Consider the following 14,489-nt stretch of genomic DNA (forward strand, 5'->3'; position numbering starts at 1 on the left):
AATACTGCACGTGTACACTATTAATTATATTTAAATTTATTAATTTATAATATATTTATTATTACTTTTAATCTATAACTTTGTGTAATAATTAAATAAATAAGAAATAATATGTTTATTCCATAGTCATTCATTAAACAGTTTGTTTGACAGCTGCACAAGATTTCAGCGTTACCAACATAAAAATATTTCTAATTTTGAAAAAAAAATGTTTTAAAAATATATTTCGTTATTTCTTTATTTATTAATTAATGGCGTTAATAATAACTAGTGGTGTATGGTATCGTGCCTTAAGACAAATTGCTAGAATAAAACTTAGTTTTTTGCCAAAACAAGTTTTTTGAATCATTCAAATCGGATGCTTAGTTCTCTCAAAAACTGCCATTTTTGCATATTTAGCTCCGAAATGGCTATACCTGCCTTTGCCAAAAAATAATCACCACAACTCCCCATCATTTCGAATTGAATGTTTTCTGAATTTTTGAAATCGGATGCTCCGTTCTCTCAGAAACTCGATTTATATTTTCTGCACTCTTTCTCCGTACCTCCGTAACGGATCGACCTGCCTTTGCCGAAAACTAATCAGCATATCTCCCAATTAATATTGGAATCGAATGTTTTTTGAACCATTAAAATCGGTTGATCCGTGCGCCCGAAATCGTGGACAAAAAATTTTATCCATACTTACATACATACACATCTATTTTTACTAAAGTATGCAAAAATGTTCAGAAATCTTTGAAACGTAAAGATATGCAAAAATTTTCAACTTATTGTAACTTACCCTACGGGAAGTTAAAAAAATAATTAGGTAATTAAGAAGGATCTTATCTCACATTTGATCAGGCATTAGAGAATTATCTCATATTTATTTATTTATTTCTAAATTAAAAAGTTAAAATTCTTGATTTCAAGATATGCTACCTTTAGAATTTTTGAAATTTAAAAGTTAGCATATTTTTTAGAAAATTTGTATTTTTTTTTAACTTTGAATCCGCTCTAGAACTAATCATGCTTTTTGAATCATTCTAACCGGATGCTCTGTTCACTCAAAAACTGCTATTATTGCTCCATATCTCCGAAACATCTGAATCTGCCTTGCCAAAAACTAATCAGCACGTGTCCCCGTCAATACGAATCGAATGTTTTTTCAATCTAAAATTCGATTCTAAAAACATTCGTATCTAGATACTCCGTTCTCTGAAAACCTACCTTTATCAAAATAACTAATCAGCACGTCAATACGAATCGAATATTTTTTGAATCATTCTAATCGGATGCTCCATTCTCTCAAAAACTGCTATCTCCAAAACATGTGAACCTGTTTTACCCAAAAGCTAAACAGCACGTCTCTCCATCAATGAAATTTGAATCATTCTAATCGGTTGATCCGTACTCCCGTAGTCGTTGATGAAAAATATCATCTAAACAAATGCACGCACACACACATACACACATCCATTTGTTCTAAGGTATGGCAAAATGTTCAGAAACCCCTGAAACGTGAAGATAAGCAAAAAATTTATTTTCGATTTTTTTGCGATTACTATAACATGACTATAACTTACCCCAATGGAAAGTTAATAAATATATATAGGTTCAAAATAAACAAGTATAAACAGATGGCAAACACGGCCGCTTTGAAATTACAAGAATTTTAATTGTTTCAGCATATCATAGATGTCGCCACTAACCGTAGCACGTAAATTTACCCTTAGGTTCAATTCTAGATAAGATTTATATAAATATATAATATAGAAAAGATAAACCTGATTACAAGAAATGAGAACAAAATATAGGTGTATAAAATATATTTCCAACAAAATCACAAATATGTAGTAAAAAATATATAATAAGAAAAAGTTTTAACATAGTTTTTAATTTAGTTTTAAAGAATTGTATTTCTGTTATTTCTTTGTATATAGTTTACAATAGTGTTATTAATTTATATATACCTATCTTATGCGATATTACTATAATTCATATATTGTATATTTAATAATTAAATACTTAGAATTAGTTTATTAGGAGTACCTACATGATAGAGATATTTAATGAGCAAAAATTCCTGGTTCAAAAAAACTCATAACATATAAAGTTTTAACATTTTTTTCATTCAAAAAATGTTAAATATTAAGAGACTGTGTTTTAAAACAAACAATGAATTTGAAGCACAGTAGCACCATCTGTGATATGCTGAAAACACTCATACAGAGTAAAAAAGCGCATTTGTTCTATGTTTACCTCCCACGATTATGATAATGAATATATCAGACAATCTTAAATATACTGACAATGAGTATCTACAATTTTTAAATAATGTTCAATTTATTATTTAAATAAAATTTCTTTACAATTTATTTAAAGTGTGTTTTCCTATGATTGACTAAATAATCAGATTGCACGAAAGATTTCGCACATATATCGCACTCATAATTTAGTTCTCCCCTATGAGTCATTTTATGTTTCCTCAAATTGCCCGGCAGACTAAATGTCCTATCACACACATCACATTTATGAGGCTTAACCCCCTCGTGACCATTCATATGCTGTTTTAAACTATCAGCTTGTTGAAATGACTTATTACACACATTACACAGATGGGGGCACCCATTTGTATGAATCTTTAAATGACGATTCAAACATCCTACTTGTCTGAAAGCCTTATCACATATACCGCATTTAAACATTTTTTCACCCGTGTGTATGAACTTGTGGTGTTTTAAACCACCCGGTTGCTTGAATGATTTGCCACACGTTTCGCATTTATAAGGATGGCTGGGGGAGTCAAAAGAGATTTGCGCTCTTACTGAAATATCATCGTTATGTTGTTGTTTGAGATGGTTTACTAACTCATATCGTTCAGTGAATGCTTGTTTGCAAATTTCACATTTATGAGGAAGGTCTGTGTGAGCAAGACAGTGTCTTCGGAAACTACCTGCATGCTTGAAAAGTTTGTTACATAAATCACATTTGTAACGACGTTCTCCAGAATGCATGATTAAGTGATCTTCGAATTTTGTTAAATTAGTAAAACCTTTATCACAAAACTCACACTTATAAGGAGGTTCTTTTGTGTGAGACTGCATGTGTTGGGTTAACATATCGATGTCTGAAAATCCTACAGAGCATACTTCACATTTTAAAGGTGAATCGTCAGGATGGTCTTTGAGATGTGTCATTAAATCAATTGCAGACATGAATAACATGTCGCAGTAGTTGCATTTGAAAGATTCATTACCGATATGATCAAACATATGCTTATCTAAATTACTTCTCAATTTGAAGGCCTTGAAACAAATTTTACAGCTGTGGTATTTGGTATCTAGTTGAGCACTTTTGTTGATAGACTTTTGTTCTTCTTTATTGTCTAATTGTGGTTTAACTTCTTCTTCTACAGTCACTTCGGATTTTAAGAATCTATTTAAACAAATTTCATCGTCTTCTAAATTTGGTTCAGATTTTATTTCCTTAAAATCTTCTAAAGTAACTTCCATTTCTTCCACATAATCAATGGGTTCTTCTTTAATTTTGTCAACACTTGGAAATATAACTGAAACTTGAGACATTTTTAATTACTTATATTATTATACTTATAATATAAAACTTAAATAAATTAGAATTTAATTTAAATTTACTTTAATTTTGATAGTTTAATCACAAACATTTTCGCCATATTGAATATTTTCACTCAAGTGTCCAACCTGTAAAACATGGCGGCGAAAGCAATGTACCAACATTCAAAGCGATAAAGCAGTGGCTTCCAACCTTTTTTAAACCGCTTCCCCCGCTCTAATAAAAAAATGGTTGTGCCCCCATTAACTTTTTTAACAATTTAATTTTATAAATACTATTACATACTTTACTATTATATAAATATATACAAAGCTATCTATGAACTCTTAATACTCTAATTTTCTCACATATTATTAACTTCCCGTAGGGCAAGTTATAGTAATCGCAAAAAAATCGAAAATGAAATTTTTTATATATCTTTACGTTTCAAAGGTTTCTGAACGTTTTGGCATACCTTAGAAAAAATCAATGTATGTGTGTGTGTGTATGTGTGCGTGTGTGTGTGTGCGGACAAAAATTTTTGTCGACGATTTCGGGAACACCGATCAACCGATTTAAATAATTCAAAAAATATTCGATTCATATTGATAAGGAGACGTGCTGATTAGTTTTTGGCGAAGGCAGGTCTAGCCGTTCACTTAACTCAGTTTTTAAGAGAACGGAGCGTCCGATTTTAATAATTCAAAAATCATTTTAATTGTATTGACAAGATGAAGAACTGATCAATTTTTTATAAAGGCAGGTCTAACGATTTCGGAGATCTAATAAAAAAAGTAAAAAAAATGCTATTTGGCGGTCAAAAATGATCATTAGACATATGCACATCAAATTATCAGATATTTTATAGAGATTATAACAATAAGTATAAATTTTGTTTGCATTCCTATAGGTTCCGTACCAATGTTTATTCATTAGACGGCAACGCGGCGCTTACGCGCTTTGACATTTTGACTTTATGCAGTTAAAGCAGTACAATTGCTTTGAAAAAAAGTTCAGAATTTCTAAAATATGTCAAAAATAAAGAAAACATTTTTTTTTTCAAAAAACAAATTTTGTTTCAAAAAAAGTAATTTTTTGTCAAAGTCCTAGTTTCCCAAAAATCTAATTTTTCGAAGTAAAATTTTTTCAAAAATGTTAATCGTTTTTTAAAAAAATAATATTTGGTACGGGAAGTTCCAGCAATTTGCCTTAAGGCTAGATGCCATGCGCCCCACTAGTCTTGTTTATAATTTGTACACTTTGAAATGTTATTATATTGTCGTATTATTGCCTTGGGCGTTGAATAAATAAATAAATACATAACTGATATTATCAGAATACAAATTAATATCCAATATTACTTTAAAAAATGCATAATAACAAATTTTATTTTTAACTTCCCGTAAGCTAAGTAATTGTAATCATCAAAAAATCGAAATTGAAAATTTTTGCATTTCTTCACGTTTTGAAGGTTTCTGAACATTTTGGCATACCTTAGAAAAATGGATATGTGTGTGTGTGTAAGTATGCATAGATAAAAAGAAGATTGTATGTATGTATAGATACAATTTTTTATTCACGATTTCGGGCGCACGGATCAACGAATTTGAATGGTTTAAAAAACATTCCATTCCTATTGATAGGGAGTTGTGCTGAAGAGTTTTTGGCAAAGGCGGTTCCAGCCATTTCGGAGATACAGAGCAAAGAGTACAGAAAATAGAAATCGAGTTTTTGAGAGAACTGAGCATCCGATTTGAATGATAAAAAAACATACAATTTGTAATGACGGGGAGCCACACATGAACACAGGGTATTCTAATATTGTCTAGGCGGGGAGCAGTGGTGATTTGTTCTTGACAAAGGCTGGTCTAGCCGTTTTGGAGATACCGACCTAAATGTGCAAAAAAAAGCAGTTTTTGAAAGAACTAAGCATCCGATTTGAGTGATTTGAAAAACTTTCTGCTTGTGTTGACGAAACGAAAGAATCCTCTCACGTGACACGACGACCAATCACAAATCGACCTGTATAGAAATGATCGTTGCATTTTCACAGGTTTACTCTCTAGTCGCGACTAAAGAAGTTTTACTTTAAGTTCTGATGATATATATGTTCATAAACTTATTTATAAACTTTTCAATACTATTTGTTTTTGCACATTCCAGACAATTATAATGATTTTTTATCTTACAATGATTTATTATTATTAGCTAATTTAAGAAAAAAATAATAGTAAAGAAATGACGCGATATTTGTCAAAAACTAATCAGCACGATTCTCAACTGATAGCTTTCGAATAGTTTTTCAATTTTCAAAATTGGTTCAGGAAATCTGGCAAAAAGAGGGTGAATTTTTGCACCTATCTGCACATTGTGAAGAAGCGATTTGCATGATCGTTTTGCAAAAACAATCAATTCTCTTCCATATCAAGTTTCTTCAAATGGCTTTTACATTTTAAAGAACGGTGAAGCCTTTTTTGAGAAATTGTAGACAAAAAGCCAAATTTTGTCTCACACACACATGCATTTTCTAATTTTGGTACCAAATTATCTAATTTTGGTGTCGAATAAGATTTTCTGGCCAAAACATGAAATTTGTTTGGGAATTTGAAAAAGTAAAGGTGTCTTTTAAGTTCTTTATAATATATATTTCAACAGTCTATAGTTCACAATGCATGTATATAAATTCATATTAATACTTAAAATTCAAATATATACATACACAAATATATATATATATATATATATATATATATATATAAATATATATATATATATATATATATATATATATATATAATGTGTATATGTATATTTGTATATATGTACGTATATAAAATCCAAAAATACCTTCCACATTCATAAATCTATTCTAAAAGCTAAAAACAAAAAAAATCTAAAAAATATATAAATATATTAATATATAAATATACATACATATATACAAATATAGATATATATTTGAGGTTATGTATTTAACTTCTATACATTTCAATATTAATATATACACAGGTATATATTTATATCATTCATTTATCTCGCTACTACTACTGTGAGTGTTCTGGCCAAATTTGATCACGCTGGAGGGTTTTTGCTTTCGGTGGATATTTCAGCAGGCCCCTTTTTGTCTTTCGCCTGCTGCTCTTTGTTCCATCCTAGGAGACCTTCTGGCAATTGTGTATTTTCTTCGAAGGAACCCGTACCTAGAGAGAAATAGATAAATAGATAAACAAATAAACAAAATATATATATATATATATATATATTTAAATTCAATGGCTGATGAGGGCAACAGACAACAATTTCAATTATATTATTATTACATTATTAGTAGCATTATGGTGGAGTCGCACTTGATGAAAGAAAATAAAAGCAAAAGATTATTGTAAGATTGCAGTTAAAAGTTTACTCATTAAAGAATATTTCTTGAAAATAATTATATATTTATATTAATAAAGTTATTTTTTAATCTTACCTTCTACAAATTCTTCATATGTAGATTTTTCAGGGAAGGGTCTCTTGCCTAAAAGTTCAATCATGTCTTCCCGACTCAGAATTTCTTTTTTCAATAATCTTTCAGCTACCTATAAATACATATATACATATACTTTTATGTAATTCATTTACGTTCATTTTTTAAGTGAAACTTCTAATGTTGACTTTCAATAAGATTGGGTTATAAACATTCAACTGGGAAATGTAAAATGTATAAAAATGCTAAAAGGTGAATGAAAATTTTATAAATTGTATGTGTTGTACATGACCTGAAAATGTTGTAAACAGACTGAAAATCTTGTACACGGTAATGTTGTAAACCAGTGGTCGGGGAACCGGGGTAAATTACCCCAAATGGGGTAAAAGTGGAATTTTTGGGGGTAAAAAGTATATATTTGCGAAGCACAAAATCAGCTTCAGTAAAACCTACTATCGGAAAGAATTTCTGCATTAGCAGAAAATATGAAGGAATAAGTAATTTTCGCACTAAAACAAGTTAAATATCTTGCTTGTTTTAAATCAGCTTCAGTAAAACCTACTACCGAAAAGAATCTCTTGCATTGGCAAAAAAATGTGAAGTTTTTCATTAAAACAAACTAAATATTTTGCTATTCAGCTTGAGAAAACGGATTTCAGTAGTAATTCACAACTGATATATGTCTGCTATGAATGTGTAGATAATTCTGGAAAGGAATTGCTTTTTGTTTTTTTTTTTTTTGAGTTCAGATGTCGTGAAATAGATATTTATAATAAAGTAAACGAATATTTCAAAGCGCAAAGATTAAAATGGAAAAATTGCAATTTGGTGTATTCTGATGAAACTTCAGCTATGCTGGGTCATATTTATCGTTTTTCAGCTTTTGTAAGGGAAAATAACCCACACTCATGATGCTATCAAGATTATAAATTTTAACAAGAGACATGCACTAAATACGCGGCTATTTTGTGAATTATGTCAGGATGGTAAAGTTGAGACCGACCTCCTTTATTATACAGAAGTACGGTGGCTCTCTCGCGTAAATATTTTAAATCGAGTACGGATTCTTAAAAATGAAGCTGAAATCTCTATGGTTTCTCAAACAAGTATTGTTGCTGAAAATTTTGAAAACTCTTCCTGTGGTTCATTTCTCGCATATTTAGCAGACATTTTTGAAAGCATAAATATATTAAACAAAGAATTAAAGGGAAATTAAAGCATATTAATATTATTTCAGCGAGAGAAATATTGTTGGGATTTGGTTCAAAGCTGGAATATTGAAGGCAGAAAGTAGAAGAGAACAAGATAGCATATTTTTACCAAGGTTATGCTTTGTTTTTGGAGGATTGTGATAATATTACTTCACCTGAGAGTGCGGTTTTTGGATTACTTTCCAGATCTGGATACACGTATTGTGAGTTGGATTGTACCGGAAAAACCTGCAGGTTTGGCAGAATCAATTCTGGAAGCATGTATTGAATTTGGGAGTGAACAAAACCTGCCATGTTTTTGAATGCCAAAAGCTGCAAAGGGTTTTGAAATAGCACATGAAGAAGCGGTAAGAAAATTGCTGCCATTTGGAACCACATATTTGTGCAAACCAGACCTTTCCACTCTGATAAACATAAATTCGAGGAGAAATAGATTGAATGCCGAAGATTGTATTAAAATTGCTCTGACATGTTAAAGTCAAAATTTTGAAGAAATTGTGTCAAAGATGAAGCAATACCGTTTCTCCAAATCGTAATGTTCTTACATTACATATGTGCGTGTTTATTGTCACTTGTGGCATTATTGTTAACTTCCGTAGGGTAAATTATATAATAGTAATGGGCCGAAAATCGAAAATGAAAATTTTTGCATTTCTTCAAGTTTCAGAGGTTTTTGAACATTTTGCCATACCTCAGAGAAAATGGATGTGTGTGTGTTTTGTGTATCCGCATTTTTTCGTTCGCGTTTTCGAGCGCTCGGATGAACCGATTAGAATGATTCATTCAACATTTGGTTCCTATTGATAGCGAAATATGCTGATTAGTATTTGGCAAAGGAGTGCAGAAAATAGAAATCGAGTTTGTGAGAGAACGGAGTATCTCATTTGAATGATCCAGAAAACATTCAATTTGTAATGATTGGGAAAAGTAGTGATTAGGTTTTGGCAAAGGCAGGTCCAGCCATTGCAAAGAAACAGAGCTCAATGTACAAAAATGGCAGTTTCTGAGAGAACTAAGCATCCGATTTGAATGATTAAAAAAACTTGCAGTTTGTGTTGACAAAACAATTACTTTTGGGGAAAAAAAATCAATTTTTTCTTTGTATATCGAAAATAATTCTGATTTTAATTTTAATTCTGGCTAAAGTTCTATAGCTCACTTATATACTTCAAATAAATAATTTTAATTTTGTAATTCAGCTTATATATATTTTATGAATATTATATAATGTTACAGGATTTATAATAATCTAATTGAAAGTATTTAAAATTCCTCGAACATTTCGTCACGGTGCGGAAAGTTCTAGCAATTTGCCGTAAGGCATGATGCCATTCACCCCTAGTTTATTCATTCATTAGTAGGATTTTCATGAAAAATATATTTATTCATAAAGAATATAGTTTTTACTTATTGTTTCCTTCAAACCAATTGTTTCAGCCTTCTTCAAAGTTTAGAAGTAACAAACAATGTAGCAAACCGTTAATCTGCGGGATTCCAATTATAGGCTCTTTTAGTTAATTTTTTTTTGTGGGGTAATGAGAGGTTGCACAAAAATATTTTGGGGTAATGGTTCCAAAAGTTCCCCGACCACTGTTGTAAACAGTCTAAAACTGTTGTAAGATGAATAAAGATATTTCAGTTGGTTTGAAAATGTCGCAGTTGGTCTGAAAATGTTGTACACAGTCTAAAAAAGTAGTACACCATCTAGAAATGTTGTGCATGGTCTTGTCTATATAAAGGTGTATAAAAAGATTGCAGTTAGTCTGAAAATATTGTAGTTGGTCTGAAAATGTTGTACATGGTTCAAAAATATTGTACACTGTGTGAAAATGTGATGTTTAAAAATAATGTACTCGTAGCTAGTCTGAAAATATTCTACACAGTCTGAAAATATTCTAAGTCTAAAAATGTTGTAAGATGTATAAAAATGTGTTAGTTGGTCTAAAAATGTCGCAATTATTCTGAAAATATTGTAGAAGGTCTGAAAATATTGTACAGAGTCCAAAAATGATGTACAAAGTATGAAAATGTGATGTTTAAAAATAATGTAGCTTGTCTGAAAATATTCCACACAGTCTAGAAATGTTGTAAGATGTATAAACATGTTGTAGTTGGTCTAAAAATATTGCAGTTACTCTGAAAATTTGTACAAGGTCTGAAAATATTGTACAGAGTCCAAAAAATGATGTACAAAGTCTGAAAATGTGATATTTAAAAATGATGTAGCCAGTTTGAAAATATTCCACACAGTCTAAAAATGTTGTAAGATGTATAAAAATGTTGTAGTTGGTCTAAAAATATAGCAGTTAGTCTGAAAAGATTGTTGTTGGTCTGAAAATGTTGTACCGGGTCCAAAAATGTTGTATACAGTCTGAAAATGTGATGTTTAAAAATGATGTAGATAGTCTGAAAATATTCTACACAGTCTAAAAATATTGTGAGATGTATAAACATGTTGCAGTTAGTCTAAAAATGTAGTAGTTAGTCTGAAAATATTGTAGGTGTGGTCTGAAAATGTTGTCATACAGGTTCCAAAAATGTTGTACGCAGTCTAAAAATGTTGTACCCAGTCTAAAAATGTTGTACGCAGTCTAAAAATGTTGCGTACACAGTCTAAAAATGTTGCGCACAGTCTAAAAATGTTGTACGCAGTCTAAAAGTGCTGTACGCAGTCTAAAAATGCTGTACGCAGTCTAAAAATGCTGTACGCAGTCTAAAAATGCTGTACGCAGTCTAAAAATGTTGTACGCAGTCTAAAACTGTTGCACTGGGTCTAAAACTGTTGTACTGGGTCTAAAATGTTGTACCCAGTCTAAAAATGTTGTACGCAGTCTAAAGATGTTTTACACAGTCTAAAAATGTTGTATGCAGTCTAAAAATGTTGTATGCAGTCTAAAAATGTTGTACACAGTCTAAAAATGTTGTACACAGTCTAAAATGTTGTGTACACAGTCTAAAAATGTTGTGTACACAGTCTAAAAATGTTGTGTACACAGTCTAAAAATCTTGTACACAGTCTAAAAATCTTGTACACAGTCTAAAAATCTTGTACACAGTCTAAAAATCTTGTACACAGTCTAAAAATCTTGTACACAGTCTAAAAATGTTTTACACAGTCTAAAATGTTGTACGCAGTCTAAAAATCTTGTACACAGTCTAAAAATGTTGTACACAGTCTGAAAATGTTGTACAGTCTAAGTGTTGTGCACGGTCTAAAAGTGTAGTACACAGTCTAAAAATGTTGTACGCAGTCTAAAAATGTTGTACGCAGTCTAAAAATGTTATGCACGGTCTAAAAATGTTGTACGCGGTCTGAAAATGTTGTAGGATGTATAAAAATGTTGTAGTTAGTCTGAAAATATTGTAGAATTGGTCTGAAAATGTTGTACAGGGTTCAAAAAAGTTGTACACTTTCTGAAAATGTAGTACGCAGTCTAAAAATGTAGTACACAGTCTAAAAGTGTTGTGCACAGTCTAAAAATGTTGTGTACACAGTCTAAAAATGTTGTGTACACAGTCTAAAAATGTTGCAGTTAGTCTGAAAATTTGTAGATGGTCTGAAAATGTTGTACAGGGTCCAAAAATGTTGTACAGGGTCCAAAAATGTTGTACACAGTCTGAAAATGTGATGTTTAAAAATTATGTAGCTAGTCTGAAAATATTCTACATCGTCTAAAAATGTTGCACGCAGTCTAAAAATGTTGCACACAGTCTAGAAATGTTGCACACAGTCTAGAAATGTTGCACACAGTCTAAAAATATTGTACAAAATCTAGAATTAATATTGTACACAGTCGAAAATGTTGTATGCAGTCTAAAATGTTGTACGCTGTATAAAAATGTTGTACGCAGTCTAAAAATGTTGTACGCAGTCTAAAAATGTTGTACACACAGTCTAAAAATGTTGTACACACAGTCTAAAAATGTTGTACACACAGTCTAAAAATGTTGTACACACAGTCTAAAATGTTGTGTACACAGTCTAAAAATGTTGTGTACACAGTCTAAAAATGTTGTGTACACAGTATAAAAATGTTGTGTACACAGTCTAAAAATTTGTGCACAGTCTAAAAATGTTGTAAGCAGTCTAAAAATGTTGTGTACACAGTCTAAAAATGTTGTGTACACAGTCTAAAAATGTTGTGTACACAGTCTAAAAATGTTGTGTACACAGTCTAAAAATGTTGTGTACACAGTATAAAAATGTTGTGTACACAGTCTAAAAATGTTGTGTACACAGTCTAAAATGTTTGTGCACAGTCTAAAAATGTTGTACACAGTCTAAAAATGTTGTGTACACAGTATAAAAATGTTGTGTACACAGTATAAAAATGTTGTGTACACAGTATAAAAATGTTGTGTACACAGTCTAAAAATGTTGTACACAGTCTAAAATGTTTGCACAGTCTAAAAATGTTGTACACAGTCTAAAAATGTTGTGTAACACAGTATAAAAATGTTGTGTACACAGTATAAAAATGTTGTGTACACAGTATAAAAATGTTGTGTACAGTCTAAAAATGTTGTGCACAGTCTAAAAATGTTGTGCACAGTCTAAAAATGTTGTACCAGTCTAAAAATGTTGTGTACACAGTCTAAAAATGTTGTGTACACAGTCTAAAAATGTTGTGTACACAGTCTAAAAATGTTGTGTACACAGTCTTAAAATGTTGTGCACAGTCTTAAAATGTTGTGCACAGTCTAAAAATGTTGTGTACACAGTCTAAAAATGTTGTGTACACAGTATAAAAATGTTGTGTACACAGTCTAAAAATGTTGTGCACAGTCTAAAAATGTTGTACGCAGTCTAAAAATGTTGTGCACAGTCTAAAAATGTTGTACGCAGTCTAAAAATGTTGTACAGTCAAAAAATGTTGTACGCAGTCTAAAAATCTTGTACACAGTCTAAAAATCTTGTACACAGTCTAAAAATCTTGTACACAGTCTAAAATCTTGTACACAGTCTAAAAATGTTGTACGCAGTCTAAAAATGTTGTAAGCAGTCTAAAAATGTTGTACGCAGTCTAAAAATCTTGTACACAGTCTAAAAATCTTGTACACAGTCTAAAAATCTTGTACACAGTCTAAAAATCTTGTACACAGTCTAAAAATCTTGTACACAGTCTAAAAATCTTGTACACAGTCTAAAAATCTTGTACACAGTCTAAAAATCTTGTACACAGTCTAAAAATCTTGTACACAGTTTAAAAATGTTGTACACAGTCTAAAAAACACCTTGATGTGTTGTACACCATCTGAAAATGTTGATTGTCTGAGAATATTGTGAATCGTCTCAAAACGATATAAAAAATATTGAAAATTTTTAAATTGAAAAAACAGTAATATAATTAAATCTTAATGAATTAAAGTTAAAAAAATAAAATTATATCTTAAACAAACAAAATATGAGTACACTAGAATCAATTTTCACCCTTATTGTAACTTTTACATTAAAAAGTTTCACTTCTTGCACTATTATTCTTTTCATTATTATTCATTTCCATCTTTCCTACCTTGACTACATCTTCTTTATGTTTTGTCAACAGCTGTGTTGTGTGCACATGCGCTGCTTTAATCAAAGTCCTAACTTCTTGGTCAATAATTTGAGCAGTACTTTCAGAATAAGGTTTATCTGTGACCATTTCACCAGGTTGTGGCATATCGAAGCTGACGTTGCCCACTTTCTCATTCATACCATAATGAACTACTTGGGCATAGGCACTTCTGGTGACTTTTTGTAAATCATCCTGAGCACCTGTTGTGATTCTCTTGAAGAATAACCTGGGATAAAAGACTCATGATAATGTATATTGCAAACTTGCATTGTTTTTGACAGCAAAAAGTAAAATTACTCTTAATAAAATGTTATCCAATACAATTTCAATGAAATTTTGACACTGTCACTGTTGGCTGAACAAAAAATACAGAAAATTTGGCACCAGGCTCAAAGTGTTGATGTGTAATTTAAATATTTTTCTACTTACTCTTCTGAGACTCTGCCCCCCAAAGTCATGCACATCCTATCAAATAATTGTTCCTTCGTATACAAATACTGTTCCTTTGGTAGATACTGTGCATATCCTAAACCTTTCCTCGAGGTATTATGGAGACTTTTAACAATGGATCTGCATGCTGCAAGAACCAACCGGCTACAGCATGTCCGGCTTCGTGATAAGCCACTGTTCGTTTCTCTTCTGGCTGCAGGACATTTGTTTTCTTTTCATTCCTAGAATAGTAACAATTATATATATTTC

At 31.0% G+C, this 14,489-nt stretch overlaps 2 protein-coding genes across 2 annotated transcripts in view; both read right to left on the reverse strand.

Annotated features, from left to right (window-relative positions):
• Positions 1 to 2,357: 2,357 nt before the first annotated feature.
• On the reverse strand, positions 2,358 to 3,569 carry LOC113362922 (zinc finger protein 626-like). Its single transcript, XM_026605418.1, has one exon. It carries the CDS (start codon positions 3,567 to 3,569, stop codon positions 2,358 to 2,360), a length of 1,212 nt encoding a protein of 403 aa, XP_026461203.1.
• A 2,841-nt stretch (positions 3,570 to 6,410) lies between these two features.
• The window catches only part of LOC113374901 (AFG3-like protein 2), a 30,275-nt gene continuing 22,196 nt past the window's right edge, over positions 6,411 to 14,489 (reverse strand). The window contains 1 exon segment of the mRNA XM_026614865.1: positions 6,411 to 6,755. Within this exon segment, the coding sequence (XP_026470650.1) occupies positions 6,628 to 6,755 (128 nt within the window). The 3' untranslated portion in view covers positions 6,411 to 6,627.

Source organism: Ctenocephalides felis, unplaced genomic scaffold (genome assembly GCF_003426905.1).
Source record: "Ctenocephalides felis isolate EL2017-DRISC unplaced genomic scaffold, ASM342690v1 CF-g0.4_SCAFFOLD_00845, whole genome shotgun sequence".
Classification (NCBI taxonomy): Eukaryota; Metazoa; Arthropoda; class Insecta; order Siphonaptera; family Pulicidae; genus Ctenocephalides; species Ctenocephalides felis.